The sequence below is a fragment of the Pseudonaja textilis genome, chromosome Z (assembly GCF_049901715.1).
Source record: "Pseudonaja textilis isolate UNSWEBS1 chromosome Z, rPseTex1.2, whole genome shotgun sequence".
Lineage (NCBI taxonomy): Eukaryota > Metazoa > Chordata > Lepidosauria > Squamata > Elapidae > Pseudonaja > Pseudonaja textilis.
This window is the reverse complement of record NC_142008.1, coordinates 85,998,855-86,019,040: the sequence shown is the minus strand read 5'-3', so window position 1 is coordinate 86,019,040 and position 20,186 is coordinate 85,998,855. Positions and strand designations below refer to the sequence as shown.

Below are 20,186 nucleotides of genomic sequence, written 5' to 3'. Positions count from 1 at the left end.
TTTCCTTCTGATTTATACAAAGAAATCAAGTAACTTAAGGCTAGAGCATGAGAGTGGCAGAAAATGGGCCACATTTATATTAAAAATTGATATTTTGACTGCTACACCCAGGACTGATTAGATATGGCTTCTCAAACTACTTGCTGATTCCTGCCAGTTCTACAAAAGCATCAATAGGTCTTTCCTATTACCTCAGGTTGCAAAGTTTCAAATTCTTCCTATTTTGACGGAAAATGTATAGCAATGCCATATATTTATTTCCCACATATCTCCATAAATATGCAGAGGTTACTTCAGGTTTTGAAACAAAAATATAGCAAAGAATGATAACTTAAATGTATGAAAACCTTACAGTGGCCACCCAAAGGTTGGGGGAAGATTCAGAGTTGTCCAATTCTCTAATTCAGGAGTGTCAAACTTGCGTTGTCATGTGGCATATCATGACTCCCCCCCCACACACTTCGCTAAACCAGGCATGGATGTGGCCAGCACGTAACACATTCAGTCCACAGGCCATGAGTTTGACAGCCCTGCTTTAATTCAAAATTAAAAATATGGAGTATTTTAAAAAGGACTATTCTGGAAGGGTGATTAAGTTCCTATTTATCACAGCCAGCTGAAAAACAAAGTTAATCTCTCTCCTAGGTTTGGACAAGAGTCATTAAGTAAGGGATACTTAGCTCTAGGATTAGTCCTAAGTATGTTGCAATTGGGGCATAATCCTAATCTGAAGTTACCAGTTTTGGAAAAGCCGTTTAAATATTCCAGAGGCTTGTTCTAGGGCAAATGTTCATAGTTTTGCTGTGAATTTGTGATCCTGAGTTAGCTTTATTATTATTATTACCTTTATTGTCAGAGTACAACATGTGTATAATGAGCCTTCCTTTGTGCAGCCTCCCCAACACAACTCACAGTGAGGACAGAATTCTCTAACCCAGTCCCAATCTTATTACACTGACTTTGTTGCATAATGTGTTGGCCCCACAAGTTTATCATACTATGTTGACATGAAGTTATCTTCCATTCAGAAGTCTGACAGCCCACAGGTAGAAACTGTTCTTCTGCCTGTTGGTGCGCTGGCTATGCTTCTGTATCTCCTACCCAATGGTAGGAGAGTGAAGAAGTGCTGACTGGGGTGTGAGTTGTCCCTGAGAATTTTCCTTACTTTTCTAAGGCAGCGAGTCCTAGCGATGTCATCTAGTGCAGGGATTGCCAACATTTTGGACCTCAGGGACCACCAAACTCATAATTTTAAATCCCGTGGACCACTAATATGAATTTTGACTGACGGTGGGCTTGCTGACGTTGGTGGGAAAGTCGGTCCCATATTCCAGAGCTGCAGTAGTCACAGGAGTGGCCCTCCAGTGGTCCCCGGAGCAGCTGCTCCTCCATCTGGGTGCACCAGCCTGCCATGGACTGGAGGAGCTGCTCTGGGATGACCAAAGGGCCAGTCTTGTGACTGCTGCAAGCTCTGGAATATTGTTTAAGGGGAAATTTTTTTACAATACCATGGTTGCTTATGCGGGCACATTTTTATTGAAGCACCTTTATGACAGCATTCAGCCTCTGAGGATAGGATGGCGCAACTTTGCCTTGGGAACCTTTGCCCATTCTTCCTTTGGAAAAGCACTCCAAATTTGTCAGATTGTGAAAGCCTCTCCTGTGCCCAATCCTCTTCAGGACATCCCTCATCCCTCAATTTGATTCAAGTTTCCTTCCAAAGTTTCAGTCCAAAACTTTAATCTTCTTCTGGTGAAGCCATGCTTTTGTTTCGCTTTGGGTCATTGTCATTGAAAGTTGATATTCCTCTTCTTCAGCATTTTAGCAAAAGCCTGAGGCTTTTGTGCAAAAGTTGACCAATATTTGGAACTCTTTATAATTCCCTCAACCCTCACTCTGATTAAGCCCCAGTTCGAACTGAACAAAAGCAGCTCCAAAGCACAACACTGCTGCCACCATGCTTCACTGTGGTGTACTTTAATTTTCTTATTTTTTCATCAGTTTTCGAGGATCTCCAGTTCTTGGTAATATCACTGTTGTACCATATTTTTTCCACTTGTTGATGACTGTCTTCACTGTGTCCATGGTATAATCAATGTTTTATAAATTTTTGTACCATTCTCCTTCCAATAGTGAGGTCTCTTTGATGCTTTAGAAATCCTTTGAAGATAGACAGATAGTTTTGCTGTAAGAGGCAACTGAGTAAATGTCAAAAAGATTCTACTATAATATTTGAACTTTATATGGGCTTCATCAAAGGCATTTTAATAGGTGGCTGGTGTGCACTGACTACTATTTAACATCAGTTTGAATGTGATTGGTTAATTCTGAACACAGCCACATCCCTATTTATAAGGAGGTGTGTACACTTATGAAACCATGTTATTGAATTTTTTTATCTGCCCCCCGGAAAAAAAGATTTCAGTTTGTTTTCCAATAAAATTGCACAGATAATATGTTATATTACAGGTAGAAAAAGTTCTGAAGTGATTTATTTTAGTCTGATTTTTTTACATCTCAAAACTTGACTTTTTAACAAGAGGATGTAGACCTTTTATATCTGGTAGGTAGGTAGGTAGCAAATTACCAAAATACAGATACTAGTTGGATGGATGGATGGATGGATGTTAGATAGATAGATAGATAGATAGATAGATAGATAGATAGATAGATAGATAGAGCAAATGGTAAATATACTTGACAGATATATCTAATATTATCTTCAAGTAAAAAATTAACAGGAGAAGCAGTTGGATTAAAAAAAATACAACAATTTGGTAGATAATAAGTTGCAAACACAAGTGAATACAATGCCAACAGAGCTAAGATTTAGGTGAAACACTGTCAAGAATAAAGGTCTCAAAATTGCTATCTTACACACAGATTTTGTGCTCGACTATTTCCAGTACAAACAGCAGCATTGACTCAAAATCTGGACAGTATCAGAGCTTTGTCTGATTTTCGAAACCTTCATAAGTGAAGGGTGGAAGATTGGGCACGCAAGCAGCTGTTTTAGGGAGGCAAGCAATATGGTTGATCTCACAGGAGTTGAAGTCATCCTTGTCAGTGAAGAACACACTATCAGGCGAGTCAATGGAGGGGTCATTGTCAAAATAATTATAAGGTCTTAAGATGAAGCCAATTGCATTTGCAAGTGTCACGGTGTTAGGAATATCCTCCGCATGGGGAATATGTAGAAATCCGGTGGTGATCCAAGCAACCAGATCCTAGTGAAAGACCATAAAACAGGGCAATCTGATTAAAAACATGGAAGGGAAATTTTGGAATAGTCATTCCAGTCACACGATTAGGAGGGAAGGAGCTTAAGAACGGAGCACTCAGCAATATTCCAAGGCTCTGCCAACTGCCTCTTATAAAGGGAAGATATGGGGAAATTATTCCTGTTTGTTCGTTTCTTTCCTGCAGAGATCCCAGATTGATTTGACCCATTTTGGAAGTCCTCCACCTTCTTTTTGTTAGTTTCCCCCATATTATCAAATTTAGTCTCTCTTCTCCCTGTGTTGTTTGACTTCCTGCCCTTCCTGTTTGTATTCCAAAGCACTTTTTTTTTCATTTGCCCCATGCCGAACTGCGCAGATGTTTTAGTAGGAAAAGTATGCCAAGCATGGCTTCTGGTATTGTTTCTAACTTCTTAACAACTATGGACATAGGACACTGTATTTTCTTCTGTTACTGAAATAACACATTTTGTGTGTGTGTGTATGTGTGCATGTGTATTCTGTATGAATGCATTTGCTGGGAAGATTAGTTAGCTGCCTAAGCTTCACTTTGGGTAACATGACCAGGAAGGAAAAAGTTTCCTGTGAGGCATCCAATCAAGTGAGTTTATGCTTATGAGAATAAAATAAGGTGTGAGATTGAGGAAGGCAGACTCTTCTGAAAGACAAAGATCTGTGAACTGTTCATAAAAACAAAAGAAACACCATTTTTGTGCACCCACTTACTCTGTAACCTTGTTACTGAAAAACAAACTACTTATCTAGCCTCACTTTTTGCATGCCTGCTGTTAGGAATTGATAGACACCTAACAGTTGGGTTGGAAATATATAAACCAGGATAGACATTTAATACTGTCTCTTTAAGGCAATGCTAAAATTGTAATTGGGTGTGGTTCCTCAAATGGCCATAAGATGGACACAGAAACCTGGTTTCCTATATGTCCTGTTGATAGTTGCTAGGTGGCCGATGTTCTGATGTTTGCTGTCTTTGGTTCCTGAATTTTTTCCTTATTGACTGTTGCTGATTGTCGTCCTTCTTGGATTGCTGTAAGGCTGTTACTGAACTGTTTTTGATACTGGACTTTGATATTTGGATTATCCCTGAACTGGGAAACTGACTGCTTTAACCATGTATGACTTGGACTGCTTGTTGGACTTTGCTTAACTGTTTACTGGAAGTAAAACCTACATTTTACTATTCAGTGTATCTGTGTGCTGGTCGTGTGTTATTCAACATCAGTCTCACTACGTCTCCCTGTGTGCACTCATTCTCCTAATGGGGAATTACCTCAACACCTGCTAAAGAGAAGGGCAATTTTTGGTGTGGGGAAGTAGATTTGTTTCTTTGAACCCAAATTCAGACTCTCAAGTGACCTCTCAGCAAGACTTCGCTCTCCTGAACATTTTTCAATTGTGCAATCAACTCTTGTGTCTGTCTTTGCACTGGACTCCTCATTCCTCTTGGTAAGCTGCTTATAAATCAAGCGGATACATTTTTGTTCAGTCTGAAATAGGGCAACCAGCACAAGATAGAAAAGAGAAATCTTCCCAACTCCCTAATAATATAATACACTTGGGAAGCTGTAGGCCGGTCAAATTATTTTAACACAATGATATAGAACTTTCTGGGAAAACACTGAATTTTGGCTACAGATCATTCTGAATACTAAATGTTCCAAGTTTGGAATTGCTATTTCAAGCATTCTGGTTATGAATACCCTCTTCTCCCCACTCGCTTAGAATTTGTCCTAATTTGGGATAAAACTGAGTGTTTTTCCCCCTGTTATTTTCAAAATTTCACTGTCATCTTTTTAAAAAAACCCTCTTTCCAAGCTATGGAGATTTGAAGAATATAATAGTAAGAATTTAGAGGAAAAGAAGAAAAGTGGGTAAAGGACAATCAGTTCAACCCATAGTGAAATGGGAAAGACTTTGGATTGCTGCATCATGGAGAAACATGAGAGCTAACAGATTAATTTGGAAGCTGAACTTCATCAGTATAACCAACCAGTTTAAATTAACTTTATTAATTAAACAATTGATTACACTAATGAAGTTCAGCTGCCAAATTAATTTGGTCACCTTTCCTCTTACCCCAGTTCCTGTATCTAATACACTAGTGTTGTAATTCTAATTAGTTAAGCAGTGTAGACAGTACTTAATGAGTTGAAATGTGACATAACTGTTCTTGTGCAGTGTGTGTGTGTGCATAGTATTTTCTTTTTCAGGAAGCTTGTCAATTCAAAGTACAAAATGTTCATGTGCATAAACAGATACTTCCTGTAGCTGTGCTGTGTTTTGTAGGCTTGTTGCTGTCCGCAAAGAATATTAAATAGTACAGAAAAAGAATTTCTGAGCTTTATTTGTGTGCTTAAACTTTTGGTCAAAAGTTTTTGTGTTGTTTTTTTTTTTTTGCAGGTAGGTTGCCAAATCAGAAACACATGCATTGTGAGTATTTTTCTGCTGTTTCATTGTTTGTAGGGTGTACTGAAATGAATTGATGGCTGTTTCTTGCTTTTTTATTGGGCTCAGTTCTGGGCTGCAAAAAGCATGCTTATCTGTTGGTTCTATTGTTCAATGTTGGAATTTAATTTTCTTTTAAAGCAAACTTTTTCATTCTTTCTGTAAGTCAGATGGCATGTAGCATTTATTGTGAACTATTACCCCACTTATTTTCATGACTGTGACATAAAAGATAAAAGATATGAGCTTTGTTTTGCATTCTTATTTTGGAACATAGCCCACTTAAAATTTGCAGGGTAATTTCTAGTGGCTGAATTTCAAGAGTATTATTTTCAACTTGAAAACATGTGAGACATATGAAGGATAACTAGTTTACATACTAGTAGAAACTAATACACCTTCTCTGTAAAAGAGAAACTGTATTAATTTCCATGTGAAACAGTTTTCACTGACATTTATACTGAATGCTCAAATATCTTTAGGGAAGCCCCCAAGATTTCTCTAATGATCTTGGTGAAGTAGGGGAAGGATATCCAGTGTGCTCATACAAGTGTTCTGGATTCATAAAGCCCAAAGAAGGCTTGAGAGAAATGAGGTATTTATGTAGGAGAATATGCAGGCAGAACATAATTGTTTCTTTAATCCTTTCATAAATGTAGATTCTTCTCTGAAATTACATATGGGAACTTATAGCAGGGAAAATTAGATATAAAATATAAACAATTAAGATATAAGATATAAAAATTAGGGGAAACAATGGCATTCATATTAGAAAATTTATTCTGCCTTGAAAATGTATCTCTTGTTATTGTGCACTGTCTGGAAGACAACCAGCTTTATTTCATAATGTGTCTTTTCTCTCTGAAAAGGTATGGAAGGCATGGAAGTTATCTTTTTTTTTTGTCCTATGTAGAATGTGAAAGATTTCCTGTGTGATCAGATGTAGGATTTTTGTCAGAAAGGAAATCTGGCCAGAACAAACATTAGCTACATGGAAAATGGACTGTTCTTCATTCCCACCCACTATTATTTACAACACTTAGCCACAACCCGCAGAGGGATTCTGTGGAGTCTACTTATTTTCATTTAATGTATTTAACAACTAGGGATTTCTTGCTGTATCAGCATTTTTAAAAAATCTGATTTGCTAACAAAATATTTTTAACTCTTGGAAGTTCTCTAGATTTGTATCCTTCTAGTGTAGATAGAATAGCAGAAAATAAAAATACTATAGAGACTAGAAAAGTAAAAATTAAGAACATCCTTTTCAGCAGTTCTGATCATAAACAATAGATTTTCTAAAAGTGGAATATGAGCGGAGCAAAACCACTCAGCATTAATACTTCACTGTACATATCAAACCAAGTTAAATACAATCCCCATGTGGTTATCAAATTCATTCTGAATTTTCAAAATATGCTACAGCAGACAGCAGAACGAACAAGATTTCTTGGAATTGCACATTGCTCTTCCTAAGTTAATACTAATAAACAGCCATAGAAAAGAGAGGGGACGATCGGTTTGTCTAGTATCCAGCCAAGAGATGTCCAACCTCTGTGTGGGTTTGCTTGGAAAAAGGGGAAATATCCCCTCTTGTCTCCCTCAGGATCTAACAACTCACCTCATCAACAATGCTCTCATTATTTATAAAGTCTGCAAAGGCAACAGTAGGTGTCCATGGGTCATTCTGATTATAGATGCTGGAACTGCAAGGTTCTTTCTCCTTTCGCTTGGTGACAGCCAGCTTGTACCTAAGGAGCAGAAGTGCAATAACAAAAACATTGTTGAGCTGGATGATTCCATCACGTTCATAGGCATGAAATAAGTTTCCCTAATGTTTATAGGCAAAGTAGCTCCAAAGACTCTACAAAAATTGGCAAAGCTTATCTGAATACATGCCTTTCCACAGTTGCTCACAATGTAACACAATGTACAGATGGTCCTTGATTTGTGACCATTCATTTAATCACCATTCAAAATTATATGGGTCCTGAAAATATAATTTATAGCCAGTCCTTGTATTTACAACTGTTGCAGCATCCCCACAATCAGATGATCAAAATTCAGGTGCTCATCAGCTGGCATGCATTTTAACGGTTGCAGTGGTCTCTTGATTGCCATTTACAATCTTCCTGGGGATCTTCTGAGAAGCTGGGCTTGCTTAATGACTATAGGATTCACTTAATGTGTGAAAAAAAGATTATAAAATGGGGCATTATTCACTTAATGATTGCATCGCTTAGTTGACAAAAAAAAATCTAGTGCTAATTGTGGTTATAAGTCAAGCTGCCTGTTTAGCAATAAATGTATTCTTAAAACTATTGTACAGGTAGTACTTGACTTACGATCATTTGTTTAATAACAGTTCAAAGTTACAATGACTTATGACCTGTTCTCAAAGTTATAACAGTTGCATTACTTCTTCAGTCACATGATTGCAATATGCAACTTTCCTAGCTGGTTTCCAACAATCCAATGGTAGAAATCAGGTTTGTTTAAAGATGCTTAATGATAAATGAATTGTATGATTCACTTAACAATGGAATGATTCACTTAATAATTGTGATAAAATTGAGTCTGCTCACATGTGACTCACTGATCACATCACTTAGCAACAGAAATTCTGGTTCCATTTGTGGTTGTAAATCGAGGACTGTAAAATTGTAACAAAATTACCCTAGTGCCCACATAAAAGAAATGTGTCAGCACATAAAACACTGAATAAAATAATACAAATACACTGATTCAATCCAACAATTTAAAATTAAGTTGAAGACAGAAGCACAACAAAGATATATGAAAGAAAAAATCATGTCACACACTGATGAATGGTTTTCCATTTCACAAAGGAGTATCGGGCAGCGTATCTCAAGCTTTATGGGTGGGCTTCAGTTCCCACAATTGAAATCCACCCATCTTCAAGTTGCCAAGATAAAAAAAAAACTTTAGATGCTACTAATTAATTTATATGCCCAACAATTCTTTTTCCACTGAGACTTTGCAAGGTCCCTCAATTCATTATTTATATATTAATTATGTTTGTAAACTGTCAATTCTCTCAACTCTGATGGTTTATAATATAGCCATTAAGCAATAAATATATAGATTATATTTGAACAATTATAACTCCATAGTAATAAAACAATAAAAATAAGAAAGTATTGGCACTAACCCAACCATCCAGTCTCATTAACTCCCAAAGAACCTATGGAGCTGCTCTATCTTGGCAGCTTTATAAAAGGATGCTGAAGAATTCTGGAATTCCACCAGACATATGGAAAGGATCTTACACTGCCCTTGGACAACATATGACTACTCTAGGCTTGAACTCTGCATAGAAAGGGATTAATCATCCTCTAGAACACTCTGTTGCTGCTCTGTAGCACATCTTCTCAATAACCTTCCCTGAAAAGGGAACATTGGCAATGTTGTGATTATTATTTAATGTAACCAAATTTTTAAAAAAGCCTTTTCTGAAAAGGCTGCATCAACCTTGTTGAAGGCATTCAGCATAGCTAGACTGAATAAATCTAGTTGTCAAAGTAGGAGGTCGTGAACTCTAGTCCCCCATAAGACATGATAGCTGGCTGAGTAACTATGAGCCAGTCACACTCTCCCAGCCCAGGTCACTTCACAGAGTTGCTGTTGTGGTCAAAATAGGAGGAGGAAGAAATATTAGGATTGTTCACCACCTTTATTTATTAAGGTATAATGAAGACAGGATACAAATAAATAAAATTTAAAAATAGTATCTTTCCCCCAGACAGGCTTGTTTATTGGCCCCAAGTGGTTATAGCCTTATCCTTTTACATTTAGGGCCTGCCTGAGGAACTGCTCCACCTGTTAAACACCTCCTCAGAGCTTAAGATCTATAGGAGAGATCCATTTGAAGATGCCCCTAGTCTCAAAAGCTTATCTACCAGAAATATGGAAAGCATCTTCTTCTTTTTTCTTAGATTCTAGAAGTTGCATTGGGCTCCAGATCTCTCTGCCTTGAGAGAAGTGGTTAAAAAGAGTTAGCAATTAATGCTTTCATAATTTAAGTTATCTGTTTCAATGTTTTTTTCTCTTCATATGTGTCTGTCACTTTAAACTGTAAGTTATCCAGAGTGCCAATTTTGAACAGAAAAGCCCCATTTCAAATCAAGCAAGCAAATTAATAAATACATGAAAGTATTGGACATTGATGCTTAGAAAATGTCTGCTTACCTGCCCCAACTGATAGCTCTCTCCATTGGATCTGCCTCTGGGAGATGGTCTCCAGCATAGCTGATTGTCTGGATTAGGTAGCCACGCTTATGGCCCCACTTGTTTGTGCTGTTTGCTGCAAAATATATGTATCTTGGCATCTTATCATTATGGCGAAAGGCAGCCTTATCTTCGGTATCCAAGACCTTTTTCACTATTTTCATTCTCTGAATCTCATGGCCTGGATTCCAGGGAGCGTTTACTTTCTCAAAAGTCATATCATTGCTAACCAAGGAATTTTTTGTACCTATTGATAGAAAGAAAATGGAAAGGAAAAGAAAACAAGAGAAAGAGATGAGGGAATTTTCTCATTTACCCAAATCACAATACAGCCATGCTTCAATAGCCAATTATTTCTGCCATGTCCTCATGATGTTTCTTTCAGCCCATCTCCGGACCATAGCTGAGATAGTTTCCGCTTTATCTTAACACATTTTTCCCTTTGTGGATATAATCTGGAATACTTCATTTAGGAAGTGATATTGTTATGTCCTTGGAACTCTAGGAGTTCCCACTCAGGTCCGTTCACGTTGCGGGGGCGGTTTCCCCCCTCGCTCATTGGTTGGTTCTCCCCAGCAGCCAGCTATAAAAGCAGGCTGCGGGGTCCAACCAGTTGCTGATCGCTGCGAGCCAGTTCCAGGCTTGGCAAGCACGGTCAGTCCTTTATTGTTATAATAAAGTATTTGTTGCACTCATGCTCTGGTTCAGCCTCTCATTACCCCAACTTAACACTGGCGACGAGGATGGGATGGCTACCAGAAGCACAATGCAACCGCTGAATCACTAGCCGCCAATCCGCAGCCAGAGAGAACGATCGGCCGGCGATAAGAGCAACGCTGATCCGCAGCCAGAGAGAGCGGTCAGCAAGCAACGAGAGCGAACGCTGATCCGCCGCCAGAGAAAGCGGTCAGCAAGCAACGAGAAGCGAACGCTGATCCGCAGCCAGAGAAAGCGGTCAGCCAGCAACGAAAGTGAGAAGCGTCTGTAGCCGCTTGTTAGCCTAGCTACAGGAAAAGTGAAGCGCTGCGAGCCGCAGCCGCTCGTTTCTTTAGGCGCGAAATTCAAACGGCTGTCATTTGAATTTCAAACCTAAAAAGTACAGCGCGGTGCTGTAAGTCAAGTCACTGACGCCACGCAGGCGCGAATTTCAAAACGCTGCCAACGGCTGGCAGCCTAACCTCGTGTTTGGCCCAGAGAGAGAGAGGATTGTGAAAAGCCTCTCCAGAGCTGAAATCACTTGCCTGCCACAGGCACTAGAAACCTTCTGCTGCTGTCCCAGAGAGATTTTTTCCACAGATTGTACAACCGATTTCCTCACTATGAATTCCAATCCAGTCTTCCCAGCGTTCAAACCGGATGAGGAGAAGTGGGAGTCATACAAGAACTGCTTTAACCATTACATCGACGCAATTGGGCTGGCTGATGCAGGGGAGCACCGGAAAAAATCATATTTCCTGATCTACTGTGGAGCCATCGTCTTTGACACTGCCACAGCACTCATGGCTCCACGTGAGTTAAAAAACGTTCCATGGTCTGAACTGTTAGAAATCCTTACTAACCACTATTCTCCCAGACCTTCACAGATTGCCAGGCGATTCACCTTCCGTATGAGGAAGCAATCAGACAAAGAGACCATCAACCAGTACATGGCCGCCTCAGGACCGCAGCACTCCATTGTGGGTTTGGAACCTACCTGGAGGACATGCTCCTCGATCAACTAGTCTGCGGGGTCAAGGATCTCCACCTCCAAAGGCGCCTACTCGCTAAGAAGGACCTCAACCTCGCACAAGCCGTCGAGGAGGCCCTGGCAGCAGAACTGGCAGCACACTCAGCCACCGAAATCCATGGTCCAACTTCCAAGCTAACGACAGTTCCAGTCCACTCCGAGGAGGTGGTATTAGAGGAAGCCCCTAGTGATGAAACCGACATCCACCGCCTCACCAACGCCAGGCATCCGCAGGTAGGAGCCAAGCAAGAAAGCATCAGTCCACCCAAGCACATCACCCTGTGCCTATCCTGTGGTGGATCTCATCCGAGGGCCGCCTGCAAATTCAAAGGAGCCACCTGCAACATCTGCCACAAAAGGGGGCACATCGCGAGAGTCTGTCAAGCCTCTCAAAACGCGGCACAAAGGCACCCTTCCTTCTCACATTCTGGACCTCAGAGGCAAGTATTGAACTGTCGCACTCACCACCATGCCAAGCACACTTGCCATACCATTAGTAAAATCTCTCTCTCCATTTTGTTAGAAGGTAAACCATGTCGCATGGAGGTTGACACAGGGTCAGCGCTCTCAATTATCTCGTGGAGCACCCTCAAGAGGCTACAGCCCAGTCTATCAACAAGCCGGCTCCAGAGGTGCCAGTTTAGCCTGAAGGACTACCAGGGGAAGGTCATTCCTGTAATCGGCAGAGGCAAGTTCCTTGTCAATTTTAAAGCTTTCAAAGGTCACCTACCTCTAGTGGTAGTTAACGGCAATCTCCCCACACTCTTGGGGCTCGATTGGTTTCCCCATCTCGGCCTAGGGCTAACAGGAGTCCATGCTGTCTCAACCTCTGACACTGACTCCTTATTCGCTGATTACTCAGATGTATTCAGCGATGAGCTGGGGTGTTATAACGGTACCCCTATCTCATTCTCAGTCGACCCCCAGGCAGTCCCAATCAGGCTAAAACCGCAGTAGAGTCCCATTCACTATTCGGCCAAAACTAGATGCAGAATTGGATAAATTATTAAAACAAGGGTCATTGAGCCAACAGATTTCGCCAAATGGGAGACGCCCATTGTCACACCCTCAAAAAGACGGTAGCCTGAGAATTTGCTCGGACTACAAGACCACAATTAATAAGTTTTACAAGTTAGCGCTTACCCAGTGCCCGTCATTCAGCATTTATTACACACTTTTGAACCTGGCAGCATTTTTGCCAAATTGGACATGTCTCAAGCATATCAACAGTTCCCTGTTGACAGCCAAACAGCGGAACTCCAGACCATTGTCACCCACAGGGGTGCTTTCCGTGCAAGCGTCTCCAATTTGGCGTAAGTGTTGCCCCAGGCATTTTTCAATCCCTCATGGAGCTGATTTTGCAGGGCCTCCCTGGTGTAGTACCCTACTTCGACGACATCTTAGTCTCGGCCAGGGACAGACCCCAACTCTTCCAGAGAGTTCGAGCAGTGTTAGAGAGGTTCAGACAGCACGGCCTCAAATTAAAAAAAGAAAAATGTGCCATTGCCACTAGACAGGTGGACTTTCTGGGTTATAAAATTGACGCCTCAGGCATTCACCCCCTGGAGTCCAAGGTTAAGGCAATTCACGAGGCACCCACTCCAACCTCCAAAACTGAACTGCAGGCCTTCTTGGGGCTATTGAACTTTTACGCGTCCTTCCTGCCCCATAAAGCATCAGTGGCAGAACCCCTGCACAGACTGTTGGATAAAAAATCGCCTTGGCACTGGGGTCACAAAGAAGACTCCGCTTTTCGCGCCGTCAAATCACTACTCACGTCTGAGGCGGTCCTTATTCAGTTCGAGCCCAACCTTCCATTAGTGCTAGCAGCAGACGCATCCCCTTTCGGAATTGGGGCAGTATTAAGCCACAGGCTTCCCAATGGCTCCGAGGCTCCGCTTTTTTCTCCAGGATGCTCTCTGCAACAGAGCGCAATTATAGCCAGATCGATAAGGAAGCTCTAGCAGCTGTCGCAGCAGTGAAGAAATTTCACGAATTTCTCTTTGGCCACTTTTTCGAGCTGGTCACGGATCATAAGCCTCTCCTGGGTCTACTAGCTGGGGACAAACAGACCCCTCAAGTCCTCTCTCCTAGAATGACGAGATGGACCCTTTTCCTAGCGGCATACTCGTATAGACTCATACACCGCCCAGGTAAAACATTGTCCCACGCAGACGCCCTCAGCCGCTGCCCTTGCCGGCTCCAGCTGAAGACCCTGCTCCGGTCCACGCTATCTTTGAGGTCACCCAATTGGACCTCCCCATCACTGCCCTTGACATTGCGGCCAAATCCAAGACTGACACAACGATCGCCCAGGTACTGGACTGGGTGAGGAGGGGTGGCCGGGCGGTGATGTTGAAAACAAATTTACACCTTTCAAGACCCGCCTGCAGGAATTATCCAGTTTGCAGGGCTGTCTGCTGTGGGGCACTCGAGTGGTCATCCCGACCTCACTGCGCACCCGAGTTCTGGAGGCGTTGCACGAGGGGCACCCTGGCATCGTCAGAATGAAGGCATTAGCACGCAGCTACGTATGGTGGCCGGGCCTCGACGAGGACATCATCAGATGGGTAAGCTCCTGCAATCCCTGCCAGGAATCCCGTCCAGCTCCTCCAATTGCCACCCCTACTAAGTGGGAAAGCGCCAGCGCTCCGTGGTCCAGAATTCACATCGACCTAGCCGGCCCATTGCACGGGAAAATGTTCCTAGTGGTCGTGGACTCCTACTCTAAATGGATTGACGTGGCACAACTATCCACGACCACCACACTAGCGATTACCAAGGTATTAACTCGCCTGTTTGTAACACACGGGCTGCCTGACTCCATTGTTTCCGACAATGGCCCACAGTTCGCATCAGCCGAGTTCAGCCGTTTCGCTGCCAACCTGGGCATCCGCCACATCTTCACGGCCCCATTTCATCCTGCCAGTAACGGATTGGCTGAAAGAGCCGTTAGGACCACTAAAGAAGCCCTAGCTAGGTTCAGCAAGGATGACTGGCACCACAAACTCTCGCGTTTCCTGATGAGCCAGCACTCAACTCCGTGCTCAGTCACCAATAAGTCCCCAGCTGAGCTCCTGATGGGCAGACGCCTGAGGACTGTATTGGACAGACTTCACCCACATTACTGCCCTGACTCTCCCTCGCTTCCACATCGGGGTTAGGCATTTTATCTTACAGGAACCCGTATTCACGAGGAACTTCGCTGGAGACCCTCTGTGGATCCCGGCGAGATCGTGGCCATCACCGGACCCAGGTCATATCGGGTCAGACTGGAGGATGGCCAAGTATGGAGAAGGCACCTGGACCAGCTGCGAAGGCGTCACAGCACCCTCGTCAGCAGTGACTCTGAATTACAAACCGGGGCGAGGCCACAGCATCAACCCCACATCAGCACCAGTTCCGGTGACCTGCTTACACCAGCAGCCGATCCAGGGAATCCGAACACGGACAGCGACGTCCAGATGGCTGACCAGTCCGAACCAGTCAATGGGAGCACGTCCCCAGTGACCAGCCCCACGAGTCCCGAGCCAACCTGAACCGAGGGCGCATTAGTGACTCCCTACCGATCCTGCCTTCCCCTACAGACTCTGAACTGACAGACAACCCACCAGAGCTGTGCCGTTCTGGGCGCCAGCATAAACCTCCTGCCTACCTCAAAGACTATGCGTGTTCGCATCTGGGGGGAAGGGGTGTTATGTCCTTGGAACTCTAGGAGTTCCCACTCAGGTCCGTTCAAGTTGCGGGGGCGTTTTTCCCCCTCACTCATTGGTTGGTTCTCCCCAGCAGCCAGCTATAAAAGCAGGCTGCGGGGTCCAACCAGTTGCTGATCGCTGCGAGCCAGTTCCAGGCTTGGCAAGCACGGTCAGTCCTTTATTGTTATAATAAAGTATTTGTTGCACTCATGCTCTGGTTCAGCCTCTCATTACCCCAACTTAACAGATATGTTCAGGAATTGTGATATGTCCAGGTCCAATTTACCACAATACTTTAGGCTGCTGCAGTTACGGCTCCTTTCCTCTAGTTGCCAGATGTTTTCCAATTTTGGCTTGGGATGTATAATGAGGGGACACCTGAACTCCACAGAGGCATCAGCACACATCAAGGTCATCCAAAGCTTTCCACTTGCCAGATCTTTTGTGGGCTCCTTATCAACATAAGGTTTAGTGCTCTCTCTCTCTCTCTCTCTCTCTCTCTCTCTCTCTCTCTCTCCCTCCCCACCTCCCTCCCTCCGTCCCTCCCTCCCTCCCCCTCTCTCTCTTTGGTTTTACATGGCCATGTGCTGTTTTTTTTTTTTTTTTTAGTGTTTAGTGTTTCAGTACATTTTTATTATTTTGGGAAACTTGAACATAAGCCTTAGAATTTCAAAGGTGCTTTTTCAAAAGGCAACTGGACTTTCTGGGTTTTCTTTTGAAGACATTTCATTTCTCATCCAAGATGCTTCTTCAGCTTTGATGCTTGACCTTTGGGATAACTGTGACCTGGATGACTGAGAATCTCCATATGGCATAAGCCTTAGAACTTACCACTCCTAACATTCCTCCTATTTCATGGAACTGCAGTTCCTATGACTGCTTATGTGATATACCATGCTTATTTTCTTAATGGGGGAGTGATGCCATTTACTTACTGTAGTCTAACTTTGGTTACATTATGCACTGTGGGGACAAATGCTGTTATATATGGGCATATCACAGTAGTGTGTTCCGTATTAACTATAATTGAACACTGGCAGAATTGGATTCTTTTCCCAATTGCTGCTAATACTTCCTTCCATTCCTTGAAATACAAAGAGTTCTCATTTAGCAACTGCTTCATATAATAACTATTTGTAGTAATGACTAATCCCCACAATCTTTTCAATTCAGTTAAGCAAGGGAAAATCTTCATAATTATCCATTGCTTCATTTGTGATTCAGTCACCAACTTTTCTTCACACCTGTAAACAATTAGCCAGGCTGTTTTTGAATATACTTTTAGTGCTGTTTCAGAAAACTAAACTTATTGACCAAAGGTGGTATTCAGCAGGTTCTGACCAGTCCTGGAGAACCGGTAGTGGAAATTTTGAGTGGTCCAGAGAACCGGCTGACTGGAGATTTCACAGTTTTATTTTGCTGCCACACCCACCAAGCCACACCCACATAACTGGTAGTAAAAAAAATTGAATCGCACCACTGCTATTGACATGATACAGAGCTATAGAGAAGGAAGTGCACTAAGCATCTCTTGCTTGGGCAGCTTCAAGTGACTCTAGCCCCTTCAATGAGGCTAGCCTCACCTAAAGTCATCCAGCACCACTCCATTCTGGACAAAAAGGAAAGCGTTTGGTTGTAGTTGCCCCTGCAATGAGTGAGTTTGGTAGAAAGAAAAATGATGCTTGGGGAGTACCTTAATGACTTTCCTGGAATTGGCTTACATGATGTAAGTAAAAACAGTACCTTTGGCTGGTGTCTATTGGTAGAATAGGAATTGGCAAGAGAAAGCACAATTAATGTCAACATACTTTGCTCCTGGTTCAAGGACTACTATAAGCAAACAGAACTTTAATGTGGCCATGTGAAAGAGCCCTGAGTCTTGAGCTGTACTTGTACAGATATTCCAGGCACAAAGAAATCTTCTCATATTGGGTTTATCAAAATCAATACAGGTAATCCTCGGTTAGCCATGACCTTGGTTAGTGCCCATTTGCAAATAAGACTGTAATAAATGATAATTAAAATTTCATTTTTCAGCCAATGCATGTATTTAGGACTAAATTTTGGATATTAGGATTGTAGAAAAAACAATCACTACCAACCTGCCTTCAATTGAGGACCTGTATACTGCATGAGTCAAAAAAGAGGGCTGTGAAAATATTTACAGACCCCTCACATCCCAGACATAAACTGTTTCAACTCCTTCCCTCCAAATGATGCTATAGAACACTGCACACCAGAACAACTAGACACAAGGACAGTTTCCCCCCGAAAACCATCACTCTGCTAAACAAATAATTCCTTCAACACTGTCCAACTGTTTACACAGTCTGCACTACTATTACTATTAATCTTCTCATCACTTCTTATCACCCATCCCCTTCCACTTGTGACTGACTTTGACCTCGTTGCTTGTATCCTTACGATTTATATTGACTGTTTCCTAGTATGATTTGATTGCTTATTGTACCCTATGACTATTATTAAGTGTTGTACCTTATGATTCTTGACTCTTGACAAATGTATCTTTTCTTTTATGTACTCTGAGAGCATTTGCACCAAGACAAATTCCTTGTGTGTCCTATCACACTTGGCCAATAAAGAATTCTCTTCCATTCTATTCTGTTCTGTTCTGTTTGGTTTGACAACAAAAGACTTCAGCATGAGACTGATGAAATTCTGGTCAGTTTCAGGAAGCTGCCTGGAGGGATCTAATCAACTAATTTAAGGTCACACAACCGAGCTTGTCAACTTGCAGTTAACACTTTTTAGAGACATGCTGCTCTGTGGAGAAAAGTGGCTCAGGAAGAGATAGCTTGTTTAAGCAATCTCTCATTCCTGTGAGGGGGCAAAAAAGAAGGGGAAGCAATGGGTCACAGAACCCTATTAGATAAAAATGAGACTGCAGCAACCAACAATCTTTTACTCCATTTTCCTTAATGATCAAATCACAGAAACTGATTTTAGTCTTTAAACAAGAAGAGGTGTATAAATATATGGATTCAGTTACAAAAAAAGTAGAAACTCAGGGTTACTAAGTACAGGTAGTCATAGATTAATAATGGTAATTGGGACTGGTTACTCTATCAGCAGGTAACATAGTTGTAAAGGGTGATATCATGTGATTTTGCTAAGCTACAGTGGGAATTCTGCCACATTATTAAGCAAATCCTGTTGGTCATTAAAGCTTGATACCACACAATTGCCATTTCTGATCTCTCGCCAGCTTCTGCACTGATTTTGCTTGCTGGAAGCCTACAGTGAAGGTCACCAATGGCCATGCCATGAGTACAGAATGCTACATCATATTTGCAAGCTATTACCAAGGGCCCAAATTGGAATCACATAACTGCTGTGATGCTGTGACAGGCACAATTTTAAGAGCGAGTCATAAACTCCATTATTCAGCATTGTAACTTTGAACAGTTGCTAATTTGCTTGAACTATCTGTACAATCATAGGCAACAAAGGCCAGATTAGCTTTACTGAATTTTTATAGGGCAGGTATTATTTATTTATTTAGCTATTTATTAAATTTACATGCCACTCAATTTGGGCAGATTTGAAACTTATGCAGTCCATTGTACTTTATTTATTTATTTATACTAAACTCAGAAATCCACCACAGTTTGGATGCTGGATTAGGGAATATAGCCATAAAACATATATTTAATCTGTGTACAGTATATACGGATAGTTCTCAATTTATAACCACAACCAAGCCCAAAATTTATGTTGCTATGCAGGACAGTTAAGTGAATTTTACCCCATTTTATGGCTTTTCTTGCCACTTTTGTTAAGTAAATCACTGCAGTTGTTAAATTAGTAACATAATTATTAAATGAATCTACCTTCCCCATTAACTTTGCCTTTCAGATTGCAAAATATGTTCACAGGACCTAAATACATGCTAGTTGCCAAACATTGAGATTCTGATCATATGATCACAGGGATGATGCAAGCACTGTAAGTGTGAAAAACAATCATACATCACTTTTTTCAGTGCCATTGTAACTTCGAACAGTCATTAAATGAACATTTGTTAGTCAAGGACTACCTGTATTTAAATACAAAAACTGCAGTTGAGCATATATTTCAACAGTTTAATCAAAGTTTAATCAAAGGGCACTAAAAAAACAAATCAGTATGAAAACAACATACAGTTATTCATTGCATAACTGTACTATATATTTAGAATACTTTTATATTTATTTTCTATGCAAACTAATGCTCACAATGCAGGCAAGCAAATTACGGATAGTCTCCAAAGATACAGTGATAATAACAAACATGGGTGGTTTTAAAAGTGGGGGTTACAGCCTTATATAAAACAAGGCTGTAAATAGAGATAATGGCTAATTAACTATATATTACTATAATCACTAAGCTATAACTGTTTATAGCCTTACTATCTATTAAATCAGAGAAAGTTACAATACTTGTAAAATATAGCATTATTGTGCTATATTATAATACATAATAGTTATATTATGTATTAAACTAAAAAAAATCAAAATCTTTTTCATATTTTGCAAGAATTCAATGCACTTTGCAACTTTTTCTTAATGTCAATTTTTGTTCACTGACATCCTACGAATAATGTTTAATCTTGATATAAACTTGTTTTCTCATCTTTAAAGGTTCCATTTATCTTGATCATTACTGTATTAACATTTTTCAACTTCTACTGTATAAATATCACAGAACTCAGTACTTTTCTATAATGTATTTTATTATTTCAGTTTAATGTATCCATATTCTATTTATATTTCACAATGCAGTAAAACAATTAACTTGTAAAATATAGTGGTACCA

At 41.2% G+C, this 20,186-nt stretch overlaps 1 protein-coding gene and 1 long non-coding RNA gene across 4 annotated transcripts in view; one reads left to right on the top strand and one right to left on the bottom strand.

Annotated features, from left to right (window-relative positions):
• Positions 1 to 1,981: 1,981 nt before the first annotated feature.
• Positions 1,982 to 20,186, bottom strand: part of LOC113449815 (amine oxidase [copper-containing] 3-like) — a 38,152-nt gene continuing 19,947 nt past the window's right edge. For all 3 annotated transcript variants that reach the window (XM_087916834.1, XM_087916832.1, XM_026720969.2), the window contains exons 2-4: positions 9,912 to 10,197; positions 7,324 to 7,453; positions 1,982 to 3,227 (exon numbers count right to left, since the gene is read on the bottom strand). In XM_087916834.1, the coding sequence (XP_087772960.1) occupies positions 2,943 to 3,227; positions 7,324 to 7,453; positions 9,912 to 10,168 (672 nt within the window). In that variant the 5' untranslated portion in view covers positions 10,169 to 10,197 and the 3' untranslated portion in view covers positions 1,982 to 2,942. The remainder of the gene's footprint in view (positions 3,228 to 7,323; positions 7,454 to 9,911; positions 10,198 to 20,186) is intronic.
• Positions 5,488 to 20,186, top strand: part of LOC148124126 (uncharacterized) — a 56,922-nt gene continuing 42,223 nt past the window's right edge. Inside the window, exon 1 of the long non-coding RNA XR_015740189.1 lies at positions 5,488 to 5,687. This is a non-coding gene — a long non-coding RNA (uncharacterized LOC148124126). The remainder of the gene's footprint in view (positions 5,688 to 20,186) is intronic.